The sequence below is a fragment of the Anguilla rostrata genome, chromosome 14, assembly GCF_018555375.3.
Source record: "Anguilla rostrata isolate EN2019 chromosome 14, ASM1855537v3, whole genome shotgun sequence".
NCBI lineage: Eukaryota > Metazoa > Chordata > Actinopteri > Anguilliformes > Anguillidae > Anguilla > Anguilla rostrata.
Genome location: NC_057946.1, coordinates 36,926,951 through 36,954,944, shown reverse-complemented (window position 1 = coordinate 36,954,944; position 27,994 = coordinate 36,926,951). Strand labels below are relative to the sequence as shown.

Genomic DNA, 27,994 nt, shown 5'->3' with positions numbered 1-27,994 from the left:
AATGTTACAAATAATTATAGTGTTATCAGCAATATTGGCATGTTCTTTATGTGTCCATTGTTCATGATTATGAATACTGATGAGTAAATGGATAATAATAAATAAGTAATATCAATGAAAGGTTACTCTTGAATTGAGATGCTGTGATCCTGATATGATTCCTCCATATTTTTGATTACACTTATCTTGATATTGCAACTAATACTGTAATTAAAAAATGTTATTAGGTTTACTATTCCTCTCTTTGTATGGTGATGATGATGATGATGATGAGGATGACAAAAACTAATCACACAGGAGTAAATAAATAGGCCTACTTAAATAAATAATCAGAATAGGTTAATATATTTCAGTTGCTGATAAATTATAAAGGTTGTCTCCAAAAAATGAGCGAATATTACATTTATTTACTTTTTTATTACTACGCATTGTTTGCATGCAAAGCCAACAATATAACGCACATTGTATGTTTTCATTTGAATAAAATAAGTAAATATTGACAATAAGCTTTTTTTCACGCACTACATAGGCTTTCAAGACAAAGCAAGTAGATAAATCCAAGCCTGGTGAATTACATTAGCTGTTCTGCATCCATCGCTTTTCAATGATGAAATATATGCATTTTGCTCACTGAACATGATAGTTAATTATTAAGCCAGCTAACCACAACTTCTGACAGTAATTCAAATTCTTGCGAGTTCGCCTGCCTGCTAAAACATACCATAATTAACTAGCTAGTGTATCGGTATAGTCAAGTGTGGCTGAATACTCCTACAAAAATATCAACTGCCTTATATATTATTTTAACTTGCAAAGATGCTTGAAATCACACTATAAATGTCCTTGTCGTAATGAGTCACTTGTTTTCTTCCATAAAATCCTACAGTTAGCTAGCTACTAGATGCAATCTCGAAATCTCCGGCTCTTGATTCTCAGATCACGACCCTGCGGTGCTCAGTAGTCCACATCATTGCTCTGCGTATACTGGTCATCCCTCACGTTTAGGCACCCAGTGCCCACGCTCTGGCTCCATAAAGCCCCACAGTCAAACATGGCTGCCTCCATCGGCCGGCTCCACGCGCCACTGAGCAACTCCCATAGCAACCCATTTCACCGGTAGGCAGAAGCTCACTCCAGGTCATGATTGTGATGGTCAGGCTCATTGCATATTTTTTTTTACTTGATTCATGACACCTTTTTCACCAAACATTCATCACGTAAATCTCTAAGGCATTATTTTTGGATTCTGGTATAAATGAGCCAGGTTGCCTAGCGATGTCGCAACTATCGTCTAGGAAGATGAACACAGCACCTGTGTCTGTTCAGTACTGGTGCGGCTACAATCAAAGTATCAAATATTATTGAATGAATATAATATTGAATGAAACTACAAACAGCAAATTCAGCCAATTCTGAATGATGCGGCCACTGACTCCTTAAAAGGAGGCTCCTGATTGGTCAATCATTAAGCATCAGCCCCACATGCTGGGTATAGTACGCTTGCAGAGAGCAGACTGAAGAGCACAGCACAGCTCCTCCAATGGAATCACAACCCACTGCAGTTCAGAACTTAAATGAGATTATACTTTATACTATGCTCTTAATAAGCCATTAATAACTGCATTATAAGCAATTTAATAAATGCTTTACCGATGTTTGGCGAATATTCATAACCATTTTTTTAAAAACCTATTAAAGTTATTAATAGGTTCTGTACTATTGGTATACCACATCATGTCAGTACTATGTTATCCTGAAATATTGACTGATGCATACATATTAGCACAATATTTGATTTGACATTTATATAATTTATTTGATATTTGATAAAACACAATCACATGTTTTATTGTGTTAGGTGAATATTAGCTGTATGAATCTAAGATTTGTATTAGATTGACTGTAGTAGATTTGGTTCTAGGTTGGCATACGTTATCTTTCAGTGCTGTAATAATGCTTCTCTGGTCTGGGAATACTTTTAACCAGGTGTGCACTGTTGCCCATGTGACTCTGGTATGTGCACGTACTTCTCTCTCATTTGAAGTCGGTACTGTACCTAAAGGAATGTAATACGACTGAATCCAAACCTGAATGCCCTATTGCCAAAATAAAGCATTGTAAACAGATTCAGAACTAAGTCACTCTACCTAAAGGAATGTAATGGGACCAAATCCAAACCCGAATACCCTATTGCCCAGACAAAGCTTTGCAAACAGATTCAGGACTTAGTCACTCTCCCTAAAAGAATGTAATGGGACTGAATCCAAACTCAAAAACCGTGTCACCCAGATAATGATTTGTAAACAGATTGAGTGTCTGTGTTCCTGAAGTTGACCTTTGGAATTTGGATGGTAATCAGAAGCATGAACTTAGCGGGTGAGCAGCAGCAGTAATGTTTTTGCCCAATTATAAAACAGACGTTTTAATGCATACCTCAGCACATTAACAGGCCTTACCCCCTCCCCCTCCCCTCCTCCGGTAAACAGCCTGTCAGCAGGAACAGGAAAAAGTGTCTAAAAACACTGTGTTCTGTGTGTGCTTTCTCAGGGCTGCAGTTGTTTATATGTGTTCACGTGAAGTGCGGTGTTCCTACAGGGAGGAGGCTTTGCTCAGTGGTGTGAGAGAGAGGGAGCCGGAGGGGGGGTGGGGTTGGGGGGGGGGCGCGTGACCGAGCCGAGCGCTCTGACCCGTGATGCGGGGCGAGAGGGTCGAGGGGGAGCGGAGGGCGGAGAGCGGAGTGGGGGGGGGGCAAGCTAAGTTCAGCGGCCTCCTCGGACAGCCGTTTGGCCGGCGGGGCTAGCGGAGGCGTCAGTCGTCATGGCGACGGCGGGCCCGGGGTCCGAGCAGACGGCGCCTGCTCACCCGGGGCATGAATAATGCAGGCTGGGTAATGTTCCGGCGGTAACAGTGTTAGAGGAGCGTGCCTAGCCAAGTGTGAGGGAGCGGGAAACCGCGGGGGAGGGGCGAGGAGGGGTGAGGAGGGGTGAGGAGGGGCGGGGAGGGGCAGGGAGGGGGGAGGGGCGAGGAGGGGGGGAGGGGCAGGGAGGGGCGAGGAGGGGCGGGGAGGGGCAGGGAGGGGTGAGGAGGGGGAGGAGGGGCGGGAGGGGCGAGAGGGGCAGGGAGGGCAGAGAGGGCGGAGAGGGGCAGGGAGGGCAGAGAGGGCGGAGATGGGCAGGGAGGGGCAGGGAGGGACAGGGAGGGATGGGGAGAGGCAGGGAGGGATGGAGCTATTAGCACAGGTCACGTTGGTGGATACTTAACCTGGTGTCTGGAAGCTGTGCTCAGGCTCTAATGCCTGCAGCAGCACAGGAGTCAGACAGAAGCTGAAGTTCATATAAATGCCAACAGCTGCTCAATCTGCAGCAGCAGAGCAGGAGTTTGACTGTTTAACTGGAGCACAGTAACAGAGTATACATAAACACACACACACACACATACATAAACACACACACACACATACATAAACACACACACACACACATACATAAACACACACATACACACAAACACACATACACACATACATAAACACACAAACACACACACACATACATAATCATACAGACACACACAAATACAAACACACTCACACAGACACACATACATAAACACACACACACACACATACATAAACACACACACACACACATACACACACACACACACACACACATACATACACACACTCACACACATACACATACATAAACACACACACACACACACACATACACATACAAACACACACACACACTCACACATACATACATATACACACACACACACATACATAAACACACACACACACACACGCACACATACACAAACACACACACACATACACACACTCACACGCACACACACACACGCACACATACACAAACACACGCACACACGCACAGACACACACACACTCAGAAATGTATATACACAGAAACACACACACACACACACAGGAACACACACATGAACACTGACACACACACACATACATATAGATGATTCTGTAAAGTTTATTGTCACATCTTGTGCTACATACATAAACCATTACTGGTGCATTAGGGAGCGCTTAATTTAAAGCAAATGCACATCCATACGGGTCTGCAGTTTTGTGCAGAAATGCATATTGTATGTGCCGTGTGTTTTCTCTTGGGGGGCATGGGGGGTTTGGGCGGAGTTGTTTCTGAGGAAGAAATGTAATTATAATACACAATGAATAAAGGATGAGTTTATAAGCATGCTCAGATCCAATATTCATACTGGCTGCCTGTGTGTCTATTTTTACTAGCCCTCTGACCGAGCTCACAAAAGCTCCACTAATAGCCCAGACGAACATCCACAGCCACTTTCCAAAAATCTCCATGAATCACTCAGGTAGGGACTGTCTGTATGTTTCAGGTTTTGCGGTTCTTTCAGTCACAAGGCAAGCCGTTTGCTCTCTCTCCCTTCTCCAGTAAACTACATTACCCAGAATACCTCCACCAACACCACCTTTTCCCTGGCAGGGTGAGGGATAGGGGGGAAAAAACTTGCATAAACGGCTAATTGATCCTGTGCAGCTCGGGATTGCAACTCGGCTCCAAGGCATTACGCTGCAGATAGTTTTCAGATGCCCCCTTGTGCAGCATTATCCACTCGCCTGGTCACCAGCACAAAGCAGGAGTGCCCAGTAGATAATTAAACCCTCAGGAAACCAGAAAAGTCAATTCTATAGATCCCAGAGATCTCTGCAGCTACTGAAGGCAGCTGGCGAAGCTTTGGGGGTGGACCGCTATTGATGTGAATTTTATAGATAATATCAAAGTTATGTGTCAGGGGTATAAGAAACACTTCTAACCGTTCCTGGTATTATTCAAAGCAGAATAGTGTTTTAATTTAGTGCTAGTGCCACAACATTTGAGTAAAATATTATTTATTTGCTGTTTAAAAAGATAACATGAAGGCAACAAAGATCAATGTCACACTTGGTAGTATTTTACACAAACAATAATAATGTGTATTGTATATTGCATATTTGCTCATACATACTTGAAATATATCTTCAAGAGTAAGAATAATTGTTATGTTTCCTTATATTATGACAGTAAATTTAAAAAAAAATGTTTTCTGTTGACTTGAAGTGGTTTCAGCAAGGCTATACTCCAGATATATGAATGTCATCTCATCATGACCATTATAAACATATTCCTTAGGTTCACACGCTTCCATTACTTAAATAGCCTCACACGTTCAACGCTGAAGACACTGAGAGACGGCGATTAAATCGCTGGTCAGTATTGATTGGCGTGTTGCTGCAGACCAGGCGTCTGTGACCAGGCTTGGCATGGCTCCAAGCGTCTGCCACGGTGTGATTCCACACAGCCGTGGCGTGTGACAGGTCTGAGCAGCTGCATCGCTTCTTTATCCATCCATCCATCATCTAACCCGCTTATTCCCAATGGAGGCTTTTCTCCCCGCTGGGAGTTTTTCTTTTTTTTTTTACCTCACGTGCTTGCTATTTGGGGGTTCAGGCCTGGTGTTTGCTCTGTTTGCTCTTTTTGCTCTGTCTCTTACCTTGCTACTCTGTAAAGTGTCTTTGAGACAATTCTCTGTGAAAAGTGCTATACAAAGAAAATTGAACTGAACTTAATTGAATTATTCCTGGTTAGGATGTTGGGGGGTGCTAGAGTGTTTCCCAGCTTGCATTGGACAAGAGGCAGGAACACACCCTGGACAGGCCGCCAATCTATCGCAGGGCACACACACCATTCATTCATGCATTCACTCATGCATTCATACCTGTGGGCAATTTAGAGTCTCCAATTAGCCTACTTACATGTCTTTGGACTTTGGGAGGAAACTGGAGTACCCAGAGGAAACCCATGCGGACACGGGGAGAACGTGCAGACTCCACACAGAAAGGCCCAGGCCAGGATTCAAACCCAGGACCTTCTTTCTGCGAGGCAACAATGCTTTTTAATCCAGATATTTACATTTTCAGCAGTGGCTGAGACGGGAGTAAGACTGTCGCTAATGATCACACTGCAACCCAAACAGTGATGAGATCATACGCATCATAACCTTTTCCTGTTCCAGTACATCTTCAAATGCTAGAACCCTGTTACTCAAATCACAGTCCTTGAGGGCCAAGAACTGCAGGTTGTCCAACTTCCCTTTACCTGGCAATCAAGTGTGAAGACAGACTGGCCAATCAGTAGCACTAAATGTTCAGTTCAGTAACTGGCAGAAAAGAAAACCAGGGCCCTAGAAGCTTCAATAGGCAGGCTCCAATCAGTGCACAAACATGTTTCTTATGAACCCAGGAATGACACACTCTACTCACTGGGAATGCTATAAACAGGTATTAACAGCTACTAACAGCTATTAACATCTATTAACGGCTATTAACAGCTATTAACAGCTATTCATGGCTATTAACAGCTATTAATGGCTATTAATAGATATTCATGGCTATAAACAGCTATTAATGGCTATTAATTGATATTAACAGCTATTAACTGATATTAACAGCTATTCACAGCTGTTAATTGATAGTAACAGCTATTTGTGGCTATCAATTGTTATTAATAGCTATTAACAACTATTACCAGCAATTAACAGCTAGTAACAGCTATGTGTGATGGCAAAGTCCAACATGGGGAGAAATAACGAGCAGGCATGAAAAAGAGGCATCGCAACCCCAGTAGGAACCATATGTACTCTGTAAGAGCTGATTTAACACTGAACACTTTACTGCACACAAAGGCTTTTAACCCTTTCAAAAGGAGGTATTTTGAAATGTTTTTTTTTCAAAATTCAAAGTCAATGTTCCAGAATTTAATTGCATTCAGTCACCAGCAGTGATTGGTACATCAGCATTAGAATGTTCAGATGCAAGCATTCTAATCACATATTTGTGGGTGTTAAGATGTGATATATAAGGTGTTAAGCCATGTATCACATCTGGTCTTCTGATGTAGCTTGTTGATGTGATTCCTCTTTCACACGGAGCGGTGTGACCGTGCCCGGCGCTCACCTTGACCACGTCGTCGTCGACCGAGCGGCACAAGACCGTCTCGGTCACGTCTGCCACGCCGCTGTCCGGCGCCACCGTCACCACTTTCACCGGCACGGCAACCGTCCGCCCCGTCAGCACGGCCGTGTTCAGGATCTCCGTGTCCTGGCAGGGGTCAAAGGGCAAACGGTGTGATGTTAGCTTTGTGGGGTACGGTCCAATCAAAGATTTGTCAGGTGAGGTGACACTTGTTGTGAGCTACAATACACTGTTGTGGCCTTTGCCAAGTGACTACAGCACTATGGAGTGGGGTAAGGGGGGGGGGGGGGTTTAGGAGGACTGGCAGGGGCCTTCAAAAAAGGATATACCTGTTATAGGATACCTTTTAATACCTTTTTTACAAACAAGCTGCACAGGTAGAGTTTTTAAAAGTGTTGAATGGTCCGATTATGATGTGGTACAGGGATGGGGTGGTGGGGCCTAACATGAGATCACGGGGCCCAAAATCCCTGGTGGTCCCCCTGCCAAGTGACATAACACTTGTGAGCTAAAATGTGGTGTTGGGGCTGGTAATGATAGAGGTAATGATTACAGCAGTGTTATATAGGCTTTCTGGTGAAGAGATCCAGTAAATTGTTACACAGTTTAAGCATTTGCAGAGCATTTTTTGAACCCAGTAATAGCTTCTCCTTGGTATGGAAGGTGTGTAAGGCATCACAACTGCACATCACTCGGTGTGTCGTTCTGAACAGAGGGGGGAGAGGAAGAGAAGCTTTGACGGAGCTCTGATACGTGTGTGTGTGTGAGTGTGGGACCAGGGGGGGGGCGGCGTTATTCCCTCCCCAACACCGATGAGCCTCGTTAGGATGAGAAGGTTGATAGTTACGGCGTGGGGAGGGGCCCTGCTGTCCCCGGGCTCAGGCGCAAACGCGGGAGCTTTCGTTTGTCCTCTGCCCCCCCACCCCCCATCCACCCCCTCCCCCCCCCTGCGGATCCTGGCCCGTCCCCAGCGCAGCAGTTGGGGCTGGCTCATTACTGATGAGAGTCAATGGAAAGACCCAGTCCGCCTTTTAACAGACGTGTGCAGATTTCTCTCTCTCTCTCTCTCTCTCTCTCTCTCTCTCTCTCTCGCTCTCTCTCTCTGTTTCCTTTTTTCTAAATGCGCGTCTCAATTCTTTTTCCAGAACGGCAGATAGCCTTATCTAATCCGGGCCGGTGAATAATGGATTTTCAAAGGCCGGTAATGGAACTAAGGTCTTTTTCTGCTGTTGTTATTACTTGAGCCCAGATTTATAAGATGATCCTCATTTCAATCACCTTCATAACTGCCCGAAGAGAGAAAATTGAGCGAGCTTTTTTTTCTTTCGCTCTATTAAGTTGATCCCCTATTCAAGAGGTGCGTTTCTCTGGTGATTTTCATAATGAATGTGAAGGTTTCCTCTTTCTCTCACAGGGAAATGGCGCCATTGTGAATTTTCTTTAATGGTACCGAGGTCCGCTATTCAAAAGGGCAAGCTCTGACACATTGTGACAGGGAATTAATTTCAGTGTTTGACTCGCCGTCAAAACATTAATTCTTTGGAACCAAGGCGATATTTAGGACAAATATTCAATAGAATCGCATGTAGAGTGTTGACAATGACCCTTTTACGTGATGTACTAAGTTAGAATGAAGCGCTCGCGATGGCAAGAAAAGAGGATTCAACACTATGCTTATTCGGAACAGTCAAGGTGATTCCAAGTGTCTTACTGCATGCACAAAGAAGGCGGTTAGAATCACGTAAAAATAATCACGCAAAACCTCAAAGATGCCCGCGAGTCTGAAGCACGCTTCCAAGCCCACACGGGCTAATTCTACAAGGAAATAAAATCACTGTTTTTGGGTGTGGGCTGGAAAAAGCACCTCACTGAGAGAATCGGTGTCGGCGGAGCAGGTCGTGTGCATTAATGAGCCTGGGGTGGGGGGTGGGGGGTGCGGGGGCGGAGTCAAGCAGGGCTGTGTCACTGGAGCTGCTGATCTCCCTGTGCTTGTCGGACCCGTCGGACCGAGGGGCGGAACCTGAGGCTAACGCTACGAGCGTCAGCACTTCCTGTTGGCCGGAGCGCGCGGGAGCAGGCAGCGTCTGGATGCTTCCTCGTTCCCGTGCCGACCGGCGGGGTCGGCGGTCTACAGCTCTCAAAGGCCTGGGGGTCGAGGAGAGCTGACTGCCTGCAGCGCTACGTTACAGCTCAGCTAAGCTAAAATAACGACTAAACACACTGGGTCTTAAGCTCTTTTTTTAACAGAAAAGGCTTTTTCTTTGCTTAAAGTTCTGTAAAGAACAGTCTTTGAAATTCCCTGTGACCTACATATTGTGATATCTGATATCTGATACACAAGTAATTTAGATTTAAACAAGCGTATTCATTTCTGCTCAAAGGTGAGTGAGAACTGCTTTGTGAATTGATTGAAAACACCCCCCCTCTCCCCCCCAACACCGACGATTTGGGACTCTGGATCTTGAGAGAGAGGGCAATACTAAGACATGCCCAAGAGATTTACTGTGATTGATTTTGTGATTCATTTTGGAGATACTAAAGGATTTCTGAAGTTCACAAAGATTTAGGAGACTTTAAAATGATTTTTTTGGCAAGATTTACACCAAAGCTGTAAGATTTCACAACTGGCCAGACAACCAGCTTACTTCAAAAATCCCTGCAACCCCCACCCCCCCCCTCCCCTCTCTTGGGGGCTTCCTGTTTACCTGACCATCCACCTGCTCAAAGAAAGACTGCTGCAGCGAGAGAGAGAGAGAGAGGGAGTTGTGGAGTTGTGGAGGGGAGGGTGTTGGGGGGGGGGGGGGGTCATTATTCATGGGCTAGAGAAGGCCCAGCTGAACACACTCCAGCCCACAGCTGCTGTTTGATAACACCGACGACACTGCCTCCCCCCCCCCCCCCCAGTCTGCAGCCCCCTCAGAAGCACCCCGCTCACATCGCAGGGCCAGCCTGGCGGGACAGCGGGATTTACGAATACTCAATCACCCCAAAGCTCACAGCCAGAACCAATCCAAAGAGGGGGGGGGGGGGGGGGATCGATGAAAGGCCAGTTCGGATGGGGGGCGGGGTGCATCTGACCTGCAGAGATTCACATGGCTTAGAGGCAGAATGGGACTCTGGCGGCTCCTGACTGTGTTGTTGCTATGGAGTACCGTGCTATAGCTATGGAGGATTGAGCTGTTGATAAAGAGCACTGTGCTGTAGCAATGGAGGACTGTGTTGTTGATAAAGAGCACTGTGCTGTAGCTATGGAGGACTGTGTTGTTGTCATGGAGGACTGTGCTGTGGCTATGGAGGATTGTATTTTTGTTATGCAGGTCTATTCTGTTGCTATAAAGGACTGTGCTGTGGCAATGAAGGACTGTTTTGTTGCTATGGAGGACTGTGCTGCACAGTCCCCAACATCATTTAAATAAATTCCTTCAATACAATTAAAATTGTTATTAAACTTTTCATTTTTTTTTTCTCCCTTTGATTCAGTTTCTGTTTTTATTTGGAAATATGAAATTCTGCCCTAAGGGTGGCTGTGTGTGCTAGCTACCATGTACACACACACACACACACACACACACACACACACACACACACACACGCACACACTCACACATGCACACATACACACGTGCAAGCAAACATAGCATTTGCGAGACACACTTTTGAATGTAAGGAAATAAACACATTATTTTGATAATGGCAGCAGAGACCTTGTTGTTGTGGAAGGAAATTCTAGGCTAGACACAATGACAGATGACCTCGAGAAGATCATCGATTCTTGTCGCATCATTTCAGCACCACAACAGCGTTTTTGCACAGAGGGAAGTGTACTTGAACAAGCTAGCCAGAATCCTTATTCCTGGAAGTGTGCGGCAGGTTTCACCTTGAGGAAGAGGAGGAGGAGAGAGAGAAGTTTTATGAAGAAAAACCTAGATTGCCCCTGGAAGAGGGCCAGTAGGAGGCGATCTTCCTCGAGTTGAATAATCCCCAGTGTCCCAGTGCAGCGATGGGGACACCTTGCTGTACGAGACGAGGTCTTTCAGATGAGACGCTAAACCTGCCACCTAATCATCCCTGATTTAATTGACTAAACGTTGTGTCTGTTCACCAGGAGAGTACAACTGACAAACAAAACAACAGGTGGAATGACAAATGGAATAAAATACCATAGAAGTATGAAAACGCATGCCTAAAGAATCACATAATGGAATGAAATACCATAGAAGTATGGAAACGCATGTATAAGGAATCACATAATGGAATAAAATACCATAGAGGTACGAAAACGCATACCTAAAGAATCACATAATGGAATAAAATACCATAGAATTATAAAAACACATTTCATTGACGGGATGATTAAAAAAAGGCTGAAATTATCGGAATCCTGATTTATCTATAAATGTTCCTGAAGAGTTGTCAGACTGTACTTGGCACATCTCTGATCTGAGGACTTTCGGCGTTCAAAGAATCAGGAAATGCCTACGATTGGTCGGATAAAAAGAGGCCTCGCGTCTCCATTTGGCTGTCAATATTTCTCACTTCGAATGGCTATAATTATGTCAAATAATTAAAAAAAAATGAAAACCATGGAAACTAAGTGAAAAGAATTTGCATGAAAGCCTTATGGTTCTTTGACCTATTGTGCAAGTAATGGCATATTACCGTGTGCTTTATTTCAATTCATCAATCAGCATAATCCTACACCATTACTAACAGTATCCCGCCCCTCCTCTCTCAGTATGATTACTGCAGAACAGCGTGAGTCATCCCTCTCAGCCTGTCAATCAAACCAAATCTGCCAGATCACCCACAGCAGTAGCGTTTTAGAGAGACAAAGAGACGCGAGGGGGTAACTATGGACTGTAATGAACTTCATTACAAGAGGGAGAGCGCTTCCGGTCCCATTGATCTGTGTTCCTGCGTCGAACACGGGCGGCGCGCGCCAACTCGAGCCGCCCCGAAGCTCAGGAAAGCGAACTCCGCTCGCGGCGACACGGGCGCCCGGCGACTTGTCTCCGCGGGAGAGACGCTACGATTAAACATCGGGAGGGAACGAGAGAGCCGAGCAGCCGCGAAGCGAGCAGCTAACGGGGGAGGGGCGGTCACGGCGCGTCCCCCGCAGACATCGCGATCGCAATCTCGGCACGTCACCTCCCTCGCCGCGCTCTCTCTCTCTCGCTCGCTCGCTCGCCCCCCGCTGCAGCTGCTCGCTGGTCTGCGAAATCGTGAGTTATTTATGAATGAACCCCTCCGCCACACAAGCTAACACACACACGCACGGTATTGCCCTGCACCGCGCTGCGTTTGATAACACTTAGCATTAGTAAATTAATAATGAGCCCTTATGGGGACTAATAAGAGAACAGAACTACTGAGCTACAACTGAACAGCGCTGAGCTTCTGATTAATGTCAAACGCTAACAGATATACGTTTGACACAACTAGGGGCCTTGGATGTGACATTCTATGGTTTTCCATAAACTAGAAATGATCCAAATGATTCCTTTATCATTTATAAATGAAATGATAAATGTTTATCAACTATTCATAAAGTCTTTATAATATATTTATAAATGACACCTAAAGTGTTTCTTCTGCCTGTGACTGGGTGCTGTTGTAGTTAATTATGAATTGGAAGGAAGACTCTGGTTTATACAGTTTTGCTCTTCCTTCATTATTCTACTGGAAGAAGACAGTGAATCCCAGAATTAACATCTGACAGAAAAGTATTATTATTATCCATCCATCCTTTATCTATAGGGCCTTATCCTGGTCAGTGTCATTGGGGGTGCTGGAGCGTATCCCAGCATGCATTGGGTGAGAGGCATTTATACACCCTGGACAGGTCACCAATGTATCGCAGGACACACACACCATTCACTCACACGCTCATACCTATGGGCAATTTAGACTCTCCAATTAGCCTACCTGCATGTCTTGGGACTGTAGGAGGAAACCGGAGTACCTGGAGGAAACCCACATGGGCACGGGGAGAACATTCAAAATCCATACAGAAAGGCCCAGGCCGGGATTTTAACCCAGTACCTTCTCGCTTATTATTATTATTATTATTGTTGTTGCTGTTGCTATCATCATACAAAGAAGACATTTTTTGTAAAGAGCCATTGCTTAACATGATTTTGGTAGAATATCTGCACTCAGAGAAGCATCCAGTCACACCATATTTGGAGAGCTTTGTGGCTAAAAGCATGGTGTTTTAAAAGGAAATAAACCTTTAAAATGTGTTCAAACTGATGGCCTGAGGTCACATTTCAGCAAAGGAGTGCAATTCAAAACCTGGCAGAAAAGAATAAAAATACCAAGCTTTTAATGCAGGTCTGGTCACCAGGCGGGCGTCAGGACAAAGATATTTCTTTCAGGTTTCTCAGTTTCATTCTTTATTTCCTGAAGCGTTTGTTTCTACACAGACAGAAAGTGGCAGATGGTTCGAGCTTCAGTGAGTCTGTGAAAGACTGTCAGATCTTCACATCCTCCAGAACAAGATGGGAGAACTGGCAAATAATTACAAACTAACATTTAAAAAAAAAAATGCTTGATGCTGAATTCTGCTAAGTCATACTTTTTTAAGTTGATCAAATAGCCAGGATTCACAAAAGATGGATTATAATTATCAGAGATAATCAAACATAATGTCTCAATATTAAACTACAGAAACATAGATGTTTGGCTGTGAAAGAAGTATGATTTAACAGCATTTTTTAAAGTGATTATTTTTTATTCATATTTCTGTGAGGGGGGGTGCTTTCAAAAAAGAAGAAATAAGTTAAACCTTAACAAGCAATTTAGTCTTATATTTAGACTTAGAATCCTGTTTATGTTCGTTTTTTGTTAAATAAGACAAAAGCTCTGAATTTCTATTGATGTGGGTGATCTAGCAGATTTTACCATTGATTGCCATTGTGACAGTTTTACTCATCTTTGATTTGCCAATGACGTAAGAACATTTCACTTGTCAAGCAAAAACTAATTTAAAGCAAACTAAGATTTTCCTACTAGACAGAAAAAAAAGACTTTAAGTCTTATTACAAGATTACAACACTGGTTGAGGCAGGTTTCTTAAAGTAAATCCTCTACTAAGGTTAAACAATTCCTGTGACAGCCACCACAAAAACTGGTTGGGAATTTTAAAAAGAAAAGATTTCATATTGTGCAAGACCAGACAGTGAGAGAGAAAGACAGACTATGATTACTTTGATGTGCAAAGGTCCACACAGAGCGCACTGCTACTGCTACGTCCGTGCATTGCAGGGATTTTTACTGCATGCCCTTCTGGAAGGCAGCTACAGGGTAGCAGGCAGGCAGCTTTAGCAGCTACAGGGCAGCAGGCAGGTAGCTTTAGCAGCTACAGGGTAGCAGGCAGGTAGCTTTAGCAGCTACAGGGTAGCAGGCAGGTAGCTTTAGCAGCTACAGGGTAGCAGGCAGGTAGCTTTAGCAGCTACAGGGTAGCAGGCAGGTAGCTTTAGCAGCTACAGGGTAGCAGGCAGGTAGCTTTAGCAGCTACAGGGCAGCAGGCAGGTAGCTTTAGCAGCTACAGAGTAGCAGGCAGGTAGCTTTAGCAGCTACAGGGCAGCAGGCAGGTAGCTTTAGCAGCTACAGGGCAGCAGGCAGGTAGCTTTAGCAGCTACAGGGCAGCAGGCAGGTAGCTTTAGCAGCTACAGGGCAGCAGGCAGGTAGCTTTAGCAGCTACAGGGCAGCAGGCAGGTAGCTTTAGCAGCTACAGGGCAGCAGGCAGGTAGCTTTAGCAGCTACAAGGCAGCAGGCAGGTAGCTTTAACAGCTACAGGGCAGCAGGCAGGTAGCTTTAGCAGCTACAGGGTAGCAGGCAGGTAGCTTTAGCAGCTACAGGCTAAAACTAAAAAACTAGGCTTTTGGTCAATGAGCCTTAATCAGAGCATCTTTAAACACAGAAATCCATAAAGGACGAGACAGAGAGAGAGAGTAGGGGTGAGAGTCCAGTGGGAGCAGTCGAGTGTGTAAGTGAACACATTTTGTATTAACAGGAGCTCTGCTCTATTGCAAATCACTACCCATATTGTATTAGCCTGCTTAGAAAACAATAGACACAATGGCTCATTCTCAACATGCAGAAACAACGCTGTAGAGTCATGGAGATTCCTGCATCACAGTTAAGGATTCGTTCTGAAGAAGCCACAACCCAAGGAGAATTAAAATGTTTTCATTTGGAAAATCATCCAGGCATGCCGTGCATGCAAACCGAAGAGTTTTAGCTTAAGCGCTTTGCATGTATTTTGTGGAACTTCCTATTGCATTGTCACGCCTTATTAATGTTGCAGGGATGGAAATTATTATCATTGTGTGATTTTATGGGCGAGGGCGAGAGAGAAATGCATACCGAATAAACACATTCACTGTCTGTGTCAGTCCTGTTTATAAATAAGGCTGGAAAAATAGCCCATCATGTCTTCTGGCCCACTCCAGACTTTCCCCGGGGAAAATGAGTCTCCTTTGAGAAATGGACATAGTTCTGAATTTCCCACTCGCTGGAGGAAGTCAGGCAGAACAGTGTTTTCTCTCTCTCTCCTCCCGCCTCCTCTCTCTGTCTCTCTCTCTCTCTCCTCCCGCTTCCTCTCTCTGTCTCTCTCTCTCCCTCTCTCCATCATCACCATGGGCTGAAACTGGCAGCTGCTACAGCTCATGAGATTTTTTTGTTGCTTGAATGGTTTGAATAAATCTCACAGTATAGAAGTCTGCCACAGCACACAATCTTTACTGCACACACACACACACACACACACACACACACACGAACACACGCGAGCATGCACGCACACATGCACCCACACACACACATGCACATACTCACACACACACACACATACACACACACAAATGTACACACACACATACTCACATACACACACACACACACACACACACACATGAACATGAACATGCACACACACACCAAAACATATCCAACATTAAACAGAGGATTTGATGGCACCTGCATCAAAATGTCAATCTAAAAACACAAAAAACCCAGTTTGCTTACTGTACATTCTTTGGGAAACATGCATAAAATTATACAGTTTGGCAGGTTTCTGTTCTTTAGTCTATTGACTTATATGTGGTGTTTGGCTTGTTAGGACATTGCCTGGTTTGGAATAGCCTGTTGACAGTTCAGGGTTCCTATTGGCCAGATGGCTGATTCTGTAGCCCTATAGCGGTGGGTGGGCCACTCACCATAGCCAATGGCACGAGGCCTCCCAGCTTCCTGTGCGCCAGCTGTATTAGTGTCTCGGTCTCTGTGGTGACCACCCCAGTCCCAGGATACTCCACCTGCCAGGAAACGGCCCTGCTGCTGGGCGGGGCCAGGAAGTCATCCACCTCCAGGTCCACCTGCAGAACATTCTGGAACCCAGACTCCGCCCTAGAGAGAGAGAGAGAGAGAGAGAGAGGGGAGAGCATACAGTCACTTAACACTGAGCGTGAGCATAAATTATGCGTGGTAAAATATACACCTGTAAAACCTGTCAACATTTGAATGTTGAACTCTGAAGTTCATTAAATGATTGTAGAGAGAAAGCAGAATGTGCACAGCACGGCCACAAACCGATTTTAAAGTAGTAACAATGTAATAAAGCCTACCATCACAACAGTTACACTGAACCTACCCCTGTAACTACACATGCGTTATAGCGTGGGATGTAACAAAGAGCAGGAAATCATGTACTGGCCATCCCATGTGTTTGCCGATGCTGATTTACTGCAGTTAAAAAGGAGTTCATGAATATTTAAAACCACCAAATTTTATGGTACAGCTGACTTCAAAATTCAGAGCCTTTCTATTAAAGAACAAAATAAATGATTGGCGAATAACCCGACGCTACTGAGTTTGAAATCCTCACCACGGGGTCATGGGACAGAGATGACAGCAGCGACCATCTGCTGATTGGTCTTACATCGTTAACACAGGCTCTTAGAACTCGGTTGAGTGGAAATTTAGTGGGAATTTAAGGCAAACGGAAAGAGGAAATGTCCCGGAGTACTGGCGGAGAGCAGCGGTCTCTGAAGGGGGAGGAGATAAAAAGGGCGTTCTGCTCTGTCTTTATAGTTTATGAAGCCTTTATGTTTTTATGCGCTGGATCATAACACGAGACGGCACAAGACGAGAAAGGCTTTTGGAGACAAACATCTGATGTGAGGAGAATAGTGGTGAAGGGTAAGACAAAAAAACAAATGGAAGAAAAAAGGAGAAAAGATGGTTGAAAGCCAGATTCATTCATTCGGGATGGATTTGTGGGTTTTGTGTATAAAGCTAGTCTTGATTTGATTATATATATATATATATATATATATATATATATCTATATATATATATATATACATATATATATACACACACACACACGCACACCCACACATATATAACACATATAACAGCTAAATAAATGTAAAAAATAAATAAATAAATATATATATATATATATATACACACCTACAGTAATTATCTGTTTAATTATACATACATATACATGGCCTCGTCCAATTAAAATGCTACGTGAAAGACAGCAGTTGTAAACGAAATAAATGAAAGAGTAAACATATGAATCAAATCCTGTCCTGTAAGACGAAGATGTATAAGGCAGGTGACCCGCACTCTGAGCGCCAAGGCTCTTTGGAATTCCCATCACACACCGCGCGGTGGAAGTACATTAAAAAGCCATTTTCGGGAGATGTTGAGCATCTTGTCTGTATTCATTCATAGATGACTGACTGCATGTCTGTCCATTAAAACGGGGTGCAACAGCACCTCTGGCCAAAGTCCCCCCCTCTCTCTTTTGCTTTATCTCTCTCACTCTTTTTCTCCCTCCTCTTCCTCTCTCTCTCTCTCTCTCAGGACTCAGAGAAACAGCAACAACCGACCATAAACTGAGTATTACTCTAAAAGTGGAATTCTCTAAAGTGATCACGACCTGGGAGAGATTTGTTTGCAATGATTTAGCATGACTAAAGAACTGGAGGCCTGTGGCACTGCGATGCACTGATAATAAAGCCAGAGGCGCAAAGATTTATCCCCCTTGATCTCGTGTCAGCTATTTGTATTTTATCAGTTTTGTTTTCATGCATATAATTTATGTTATTACCCTGGTTTATCACAAAGGATTAATTTGCTCGGATACTGCATAAGAATCAAATAAGCACATGCAATAACAAATGCAACTGAAGCGATTCTTTGATATATCTGCAGTCCTTTCGCAAACAAATGAAGCCAGGAAGCATTTCAGTGTCCCCATGAGAATCGAGCAATTGCTTAATTGCATATAAGTTCATTAAATGTGATGTCATTGGATGATTAGGGTTCCTGTTATAGGTTTTGAGTTGCAGCTGATGCCTGCACCAGGGACAGTGGACTCGCTCTTCCTTCGATGACTCTGCCAAAATCACCCTGTGAGTGAGCCAACCATGGAACCGAGCTGCGGCCTTTCCAGCGGGAGGTGTAGGAGTCAGGAGGAGGTGAAGGCAGGATGAGGTGTAGGAGGCAGGAGGAGGTGAAGGCAGGATGAGGTGTAGGAGGCAGGGGGAGGTGAAGGCAGGATGAGGTGAAGGAGGCAGGGGGAGGTGAAGGTGGAGCAGGTAAATGAGGCAGCAGGAGGTGAAAGAGTCAGGGGAGGTGAAGGCAGAATGAGGTGTAGGAGGCAGGAGGTGAAGGAGGCAGGAGGAGGTAAAGGTGGAGCAGGTAAATGAGGCATCAGGAGCTGAAGGAGTCAGGAGGAGGTGATGGAGGCAGCAGGAGGTGAAGGCTTGGCCATGGAGTGAAGCAGTGTCAGGCCTGCGCCCGGCGTGGTGTGAGGAACGGGTCGTCAGGTTTGTGAGCTGCCCACAGACTGAACAGGAAGTAGAAAGAGTCACGCAGACTCAGCGCTGGCCCAGGGATTCTGAGGCCCGTACAGTTTAACTCTGGGCTTAAAGTCTGTTCTGTGGAGGAGCAGAAACTCGCATATGAAGGTTTCGACTGTGTCAGAGGATGCCAGAATTAGAGGGGTCACTTCATTCTTATCTGAAAGATCTAATCTCGCCTTTCATTTTAATAAACACGATTTTAGAGAGGCTACAGTATTAGAAAACAGAGAAATCAAAGATCGTAGGTTCAGTTCCGAGATGGGGTGCTGCCAATGAACCCTTCTGCAATATACTCAACCTGCACTGCTTCAGTAAATATCCAGCTGTATAAATGGACTGTGTGCAAACAGAATGTAAGCTGTGTAAGTCAGTCTGGATAAGAGAGTCTACTCAATGCCTGGAAACGTAAACATATGAGAATATGATTCATAGAAAGAAGCAGATCAGTTTGCAAGTTATATCTCCTGATACACAAGACACAATACTGAAGGTCTTAAAGAGATATGGAGCAGTAAGATGCTTTGCGTTCACGCCAGAATGATGTGTTGCTGTTTACATTTCATAACCTGAATAAATCGGCATAGTTCCACCCTTACTATCTGAGAGTTACTATGTGTTTTTGATGCCAAATACAGTCCTTTCTTGCTGTCCTTATGGTTATGAGGATGATAAAGAAGGTGTACGGTAATGATTTTCAAAAATATGCTTTATTGCACAAAAGCATGAATTGCCAAAGGAACTACCTTTGGACCATAAAAGGAGCATTGTAAACATCTTAATGAACATTACCCATAATAATAGTTAGGTAAAAAAAAAGGAAGCATAATGCCCCCTGGCCCAATCGCTCCCAAGGCATTTTTACTGCAAAATTAACACACTTTATTTTAGCCACTTACCTGTGAAAAGTGCAATTTAACATAAAAAAATTTAACGTTAAAACTGTGATCAATGGTGAGGTTTAAAGCAATGAAAAATACTAACGTGACCAGAAGAACAGGCAAAACAGTTTACCCTGACAACTGCCTGGGAAATTGTACGTTGACACCATCACAACAAACAGCGCGACTCTTTGTACACACAAACCTGCCACTGAGACAGAGTAATTACCCCCTTTAACCTTCTGACAGTTAGTGTTTGACAGCGGTGCTGTCCTTTCCTGGTGACATTTGACAGCCATGCAGGAAGTTGGGATTTTTTCTGATCTTCCCGATGCCTGCTAACCACAGCAAGCCTCCCCTCGTACTGTCCCAGATGCCACTGGCTCAGCGGCACTGCCCGGGGGCGTCCACCAGGGGGCGACCCTCTGTGGCCTTTATTTCCAAGAGCAGCTGTGGACATTGGTACTCAGTCGTTCTTTTTTCTTGGGCATGATCTTAAACCCACAGCTGCTTCTTACCACCCCCCCCCCCCCCGCCGCCTCAACACCACCAACTGTCATTGCAAATTCAGAAATAGTGACGAGCAGGAAATCCGATGTGAGATTTTAAACGCACTGAGCGCGTGCGAAAGGAAGCCACGGTGAGATTGACCGGGGTCATGTTCCCGGAGAGGCAGCAGCTGGCTCTCAGCGAGCGGAAGGGGGGGGGGGGGCAGACGCACCTGCACACGCCGAAAATCGGCTTTGGCTCGCCCGTCCGGGCGTGTCTCGCTCAGTCAGGCTTCCCCCCGGCGGCAGAGCGGCGTGGGCGGTGTGCGATTATCCCAACGCGCGCGTGTGCGGCCAGATGCCTGATTACACCCCTGAGCTCCTCACAGATGAGCACGGACACGCAGGCCAGAGGCCTCTCGCTCAAAAAACTGGGTCTGCGTATATCTGCGTATATCTGCGTATATATCTGCGTATATATCTGCGTATATCTGCGTATATCTGCGTATATCTGCGTATATATCTGCGTATATATCTGCGTATATCTGCGTATATCTGCGTATATCTGCGTATATCTGCGTGAAAGAGAGAAAAAAGTCTTCTGGCAGGTTTTACCCTGTAGTCTTTCATGTGAGGGAAAGATAGAGGCTAAATGCGTCTCTGTTGTCCGGTTAGTGACCCCTAATTCTTCACTCTGGCACTCATTTAACCGTGAGGGGTAAGGGGGGGGGTGGGGGGGATATGGCCCTGCAGGTGTTCCCCCACCTGCAGGGTGGGTGGGACCGAAAGTGCTTCAAAAGTCCTGGCTCCATACACACACTTAAAAGTCCATTTGACTCAATTCCAGCCCCCCCACCAAGTCCCACAAGCCCCACTGTTCTGCCTGCTGGGCAAAGGTATGAGGGGGTGGGGAGTAGGGGGAGTGGATGGGGGGGGGGGGTGTTATGAACTTTGGGCTGGGAGCTGAAAGATGGGATTTCCTTCCTCTACAATACATACTGTACAAAACACACCTAGACTGTAACTGAGTCACACACTTTCTCTGAATGTATTATTATTATTATTATTATTATTATTATTATTATTATTATCATCATTATTATTCTCCCAAAGCATACACTCAGATGAACAGGCGGAGTCAGCCCTAGGGTTTCGGTGGCCCTGAAGAAGAATGTTGCTGTAGCCCGATGGTGCTCCATCACAAATCATTTAAATCACATTTTAAAATAAATAAATGAATAAATAAACAAATAAATAAATAAATAAAAACTTGATGGTTCTGACCCTAAAGGCCTGCATACAGCGCTTATGCCAGTAGCCAACTCTGGGAACAGGCACTCAAAAACCAGGCAAAGTAACACAAAAATCCCAATTTAATCATTAGGTCCTCATATTTATCTTTCCAAAGGATGCTTAATTTGAGCTGGTGAAATGTAGCGCCAATTAATTATGAGTGGAAGAGATTCATCTGAACCTCAGAACGCCTGGAATTGCCTGCCTATGATATCTAACATCCATAAATCAAGAACACGCTGCTGCTTGACAAATCACTTTGATTGGCTTAAATCAGTGAGTGACAGAGAGGACAGTTCCGCCCATCTGGCTGCTCACTAAGCCCGTATCCTCAATCACAAGCGCTGACTCAGTGCTGAGACATGAAAAGATAACTTTCGCCCACATCGCATAGAGAGCTGTTATGAGTGCTAAGAGCTGTTATGAGGGCTAAGAGCTGTTATTTTCCATTGCTACGCTGATGATACGCAGTTATATGTACCCGTAAAGCCAAATGACCTTTCCCAACTCCTAAATTTACAGGCATGTGTATCAGAAACAAAAATGGAAGTGTATGAACTTTCTGTGGTTAAATGCTGATAAAACAGAGTTATTAGTTGTTAGACCACCCAAACATGGACACTTGTTTGAGAATTTGAGTGTTAACATTTATGGCTGTATTATTTCCGAAAGCCCGACCATCAAAAACCTTGGAGTGACTTTTGATTCTCGTCTGACATTCCAGCCTCATATCAAGGCTATTACCAAGATAGCATTTTATCATATCAGTAATACTGCTAAAATCCAACCCGTTCTTTCATTGCGTGGTGCTGGAACTTTAATATGTGCATTTGTATCTTCTAGGTTCGATTACTGTAATGCCCTTTTCTCTGGTCTTCCTAGTTGTGCTACTAGAAGCTTCAGCTTGTCCAGAACACTGTAGCTAGAATCCTGACAAAAACTAATAAATGTGAACATATAACACGCATTCTAGCCTCTCTTCACTGGTTACCAGTACAAGCTAGAGCTGGTCCTTCTTTTAACTTAAAAGGCCTTGCATGGTCTTGCACCACATTACCTATCTGAGCTAAATACACCACATATACCGGCACGCCCTCTTCGCTCTCTCGATGCTGGTCTTCTGCTCATTCCTTCAGTAAGGAAAAAATCAGTTGGTCACAGAGCGTTTGCCTACCGTGCACCTTATCTCTGGAATGGCCTCCCATTATATGTTAAAGATGCATGTTCAGCTGAAACATTTAAATCAAGACTAAAAACTTACCTTTATTCACTTCATCACGGCCTACCCTAGAACTGCATCCCTGCAACACTGGTGGCAGGTGGGGCTAGTAGGGCTGTATTGCCTCTTTGTGTTTTAAATACTGCGTTTTAAATACTACATTTCAAATTTGATCTCTTAAATTGTCTATTTAATTACATTTCTTTTCCTTTCTTTCTTTCTTTCCTTTTTCTGTAATGCACCTCTTTTCTGCATTATTTGTGAAGTGTATTGGGACCATGCTGCATGGTGATTCTGCACTTTAAATAAAATTGATTGATTGATTGATTGTTGTATCTCCTTACTTCGTGAGCTCTCAATCACGGTTGATGGCACCACAGTGACTGCCTCTCACTCTGCCAAGAGCTTGGGGGTGGTCCTGGATGACCAACTGGACCTCAAGGAGCACATCAAGGCAACATCACGGTCCTGCAGATTCCTTCTGTACAACATCAGGAGGATTCGACCATACCTGACGACGCACTCCACCAAGCTGCTCGTCCAGGCTACGGTGACCTCTTGCCTTGATTACTGCAACTCTCTCCTTGCAAGCCTGCCAGCTTGTGCCATACAGCCACTACAGATGATTCAGAATGCCGCTGCCCGACTCATCTACAACCTTCCCAAATTCTCCCACGTCACTCCACTCCTCTGCTGCGATCACTCCACTGGCTACCGGGCGCTGCCAGGATCCGGTTCAAAGCCCTGACCCTCGCCTACACTGCTGCCAACAGGACAGCCCCCATCTACTTGCAGGACATGACTCAATTCTATGTGCCTGCTCGACCACTCCGCTCTGCGGCAGCAGGGTGCCTTGTAACCCCTCCCACCCGCCCAAAGGGATCACAGAGCTTCTCCACCCTAGCTCCCCAGTGGTGGAACGAACTCCCCGTCCCTCCCCCTCACTACCCATCTTCCGCCGTGGCCTGAAGACTCATCTCTTCAGACTATACCTAGACTAACCACCACCACGCTGTATATTTCACTCTAAATCCACCCCCCCCCCCTTTTTCTTCATGACACTTGTTACATGTTGCCCCATCCCAGCACTTTTTGGTAATTTGTATTTGTCCTAATACTGTAGCTTATTCTTCTGCCTAGTTGGCTTTGCAGAGGTTAGGTCTGAATAGTGTTCACTGTGTGAACTAAACTGTGTTCTTGGCTAGAAATAGCTGTACAAAATAAGTATTGTACCTGACTGAACCTGTGTTTAGCAGTTGTCTATGACCAGGAAATGTACTTTTTGCACGTCGCTTTGGATAAAAGCGTCTGCCAAATAAATGTAATGTAATGTAATGTTATAACAGCATCAGGTCACGGAGAGGTCGGAGGTCAACAGAGGTCGCTGAGAGGAAAGGGGCTGGTGGGGTAAACGCACAGCCATTCCTCATGAGGCTAATACACACTGACAGCGCTGTGCTTCAGCCGCTGGCACACTGCCACTGTGTAAATATCACTCCAAAGTCAGAGGCAAATTATAACTACAACTCCCACGAAGCCAAGCACATGCTGACCCTTGACCTCTGAGCATGCGGTGATGATCAATCCAGAGACATGCATATTTAACTAGACAGGCAGGCATGCCTTCAGCTAACCGAAGTCCCAGAAGTAAGCCTGTACTGCGCGTGCAGAAGGAAAAACATTGGAGCTCCCATTAAAGTGAATGGGGAATATCTAGTTTTTGGCCAAAATAAACCATCCTTTGTGGTATTTTGAAACTCGATTGACGACCGTTGCATTTCATATGAAAAGCAGATTGAATCATGTATCAAAATATGCACATTTGAATGAATATTTTCCCAAGACTTCCAGACCAAAACAGCCATTGTTTCAGAAACTGCTGCACATAATGAAATTTATGATCATAAAAATGTACAGATGAGGTTTTCTTTGGTTGTTAAATCATCTTGGATTTCTGAATTCATCGGGCAGCAATTTGCCCTCAAGCATGCACAGTAGAGGCTGCTTCCTGTTATTTCCTAGGCTTCACCGCCTAGCCCCTCCTACCCTCTCCAGTTCCTATGTATGCTCTATGGCCTGGCCCCTCCTACGCTCTCCAGTTCCTATGTTCCCTCTCTGGCCTGGCCCCTCCTACCCTCTCCAGTTCCTACGTATGCTCTATGATCTGGCCCCTCCTACCCTCTCCAGTTCCTATGTTCCCTCTCTGGCCTGGCCCCTCCTACCCTCTCCAGTTCCTATGTTCCCTCTCTGGCCTGGCCCCTCCTACCCTCTCCAGTTCCTATGTTCCCTCTCTGGCCTGGCCCCTCCTACCCTCTCCAGTTCATATGTACGCTCTATGATCTGGCCCCTCCTACCCTCTCCAGTTCCTATGTATGCTCTATGACCTGGCCCCTCCTACCCTCTCCAGTTCCTATATACACTCTATGGCCTGGCCCCTCCTACCCTCTCCAGGTCCTATGTACGCTCTCTGGCCTGGCCCCTCCTACCCTCTCCAGTTCCTGTATACGCTCTACGGGTCAATCACATAATTAGTCATTCAAACTGTGTTCTACGTGTTCTGCAACCACAAAAGACAATGACAGTGTGAACAACAGGGCCGTGTAATAAACCCGACTGACAGGCACAGGACCAGGGGATATTGGACAACACAGACTTGTTATTCCTCTCCATCCACGCCTCTGCACTTTGACGTAAACAGAAATAAAGTAAAATAATGGAACCCTGCTTTGTTAAAAGACACGTTGGCCCGTTCCCTTTTCATACGCGCTTCTACAATTTCTGCTCGCCGTGGCAACGATGATGCATCAAAGGGAGAGGGATCCCACGCAGCCGCTGAGCCCCACCCCGCCGAGCGCTGTCCAGCAGAGCGCCATCCAGCCGAGCGCCATCCAGCAGAGCGCCGTCCAGCAGAGCGCCGTCCAGCAGAGCCGCGAGCTTCCGAGAGCGGAAATAAACCGGCGGAGGACCGATGAGAGGACCGGGAACAGCAGGCGGGGCCGGGTTTGGAAGGCTCTGGGCTGTTATGGAATTCCATTTCGCAGGTCGAAGGAGAGCTCCTGAGAAAAAGTGCATTACTTTGAGGGGGGGGGGGGGGGCGGCGCTCAGCAGGAGTTTACAGAGGTGCGTCTGTCTCTCTTCAGGTGCTGCTCAGCGAGACGGACTGCTGACAGGTAGAGCATGAAACTTAATCACAGCCCTAGCATGGGGCCTCAAACACACTCCAGAAACACTGGGCTATGGGGCCCGAGCGCCCAGGGGCCTCAAACACACTCCAGAAACACTGGGCTATGGGGCCCGAGCACCCAGGGGCCTCAAACACACTCCAGAAACACTGGGCTATGGGGCCCGAGCACCCAGGGGCCTCAAACACACTCCAGGAACACTGGCCAATGGGGCCCAAGGAGCCAGGGGCCTCAAATACACTCCAGAAACACTGGCCTATGGGGCCCAAGGAGCCTGGGGCCTCGAATACACTCCAGAAACACTGGCCTATCGGGTCCGAGCACCCAGGGGCCTCAAAGACACTCCAGGAATACTGGCCTATGGGGACCGAGCACCCTGGGGCCTCAAACAAACTCCAGGAACACTGGTCTATGGGGCCCGAGCACCCAGGGACCTCAAACACACTGCCTCAGCTGTGGCTGTGAGCAACTGCACTATCACAAATGTGAGTGTGTGTGTGAGTGTATATGTGTGTGTGTGTGTGTGTGTGCGAGTGTGTGTGTTTGTGTGTGTGTGTGTGTGTGTGCGAGTGTGTGTCTTTGTCTGTTCTCTAGACAGGCCCCTCCCACCGACCATACTCTGGTCTCTGGACAGGCTCCTCCCATCGCTGGCCACGCCCTGGTCTCTGGACAGGCCCCTCCCTACAATACAGTAGCTAATGGGGATCTAAATAAACAAACAAACAAACCGCTGGCCACGCCCTGTTCTCTAGCCTGGCCCCCCGCAGGTGGAATGAGCACTCCAGACGCGTGAGAACAGCTAAGTCAGCCTTTGCATCTCGTGTGAAAAAGACAGCAGTACAATCCACATCTGACCCTTTCTATCCAAATCAATGCAGACTTACCCAGGACTGAATGTTCCTGGACATACTAATGCTGCATTTAACAAGGCACCTTCAAATCCATTATGCTACTTATAGCATGTAGCACAGCATTCTCAAACTCCCTCTCACACCTACTCATGCCCATGGTTTGCATAATGGGGCTTCTCGTGGTGAAGCTAACGATGCTCTTTGGCTAACCTTTAGTATAAGTTTCGTAAGCTGTTCTGTATAAGAGCAACTGCTAAATGATTAAATGTAAGTGTGTGTGTGTGTGTGAGAGCAAGAGAGAGAGAGTGAGGGGGAGACTATGCATGTGTGAGTGTGTGTGTGCGCATGTCTGTGTGTGATCCTGAATTTGTGTGTGTGTGTGTGTGTGTGGGTGTGTGTGTGATGCTGTGTGTGTATGTATGTGTGAATGTGTGCATGATGCTGTGTGTGTGTGTGCATGTGTGTGTCTGCCTGTGTGGGCATGTGTGTGACCGTGTGTGTGTGTGTGTGTGTGTGTGTGTCTGTCTGTCTGTCTGTCTGTCTGCCTGTGTGGGCATGTGTGTGACCCTGTGTGTGTGTGTGTGCGCTTGTCTGCACTGCATGCTTGTGTAGAGTGTGACAATTCATGTAATAGGCCTCTGACACAGATAGCAAAGGCTGACAATGGCAGAGAAGGAGAGAAATCCAGCTCTAGATCCAGCTCTGATCCAGCTCTGATCCAGCTCCGGATGCAGCTCTGATTCAGCTCCGGATCCAGCTCTGATCCAGCTCCAGATCCAGCTCCAGATCCAGCTCCAGATCCAGCTCTGATCCAGCTCTGATCCAGCTCTGATCCAGCTCTGGATGCAGCTCCGGATCCAGCTCTGATTCAGCTCCGGATCCAGCTCTGATCCAGCTCCAGATCCAGCTCCAGCTCCAGATCCAGCTCTGATCCAGCTCCGGATCCAGCTCTGATCCAGCTTTGATCCAGCTCTGATCCAGCTCCAGATCCAGCTCTGATCCAGCTCCGGATCCAGCTCTGGATCCAGCTCTGATCCGATCTGACTTCCAGTCCATTAATGACCGGACCTGGAGCTCAGAGCCCCTCCCCCATTTCCCTTCTGCACCCCCAAACCCCTAGAGCTGCCTCTACAGAGCACTGCGACCCCATTCACCAGAACACTCACCG

General features: G+C 45.9%; 1 protein-coding gene across 1 annotated transcript in view; it reads right to left on the bottom strand.

Annotated features, from left to right (window-relative positions):
• Nucleotides 1–27,994, bottom strand: part of LOC135239565 (transmembrane protein 132D-like) — a 153,753-nt gene that overhangs the window by 21,661 nt on the left and 104,098 nt on the right. Inside the window, exons 4-5 of the mRNA XM_064308307.1 lie at nt 16,255–16,441; nt 7,016–7,159 (exon numbers count right to left, since the gene is read on the bottom strand). Coding sequence (XP_064164377.1) covers nt 7,016–7,159; nt 16,255–16,441 — 331 coding nt within the window. The remainder of the gene's footprint in view (nt 1–7,015; nt 7,160–16,254; nt 16,442–27,994) is intronic.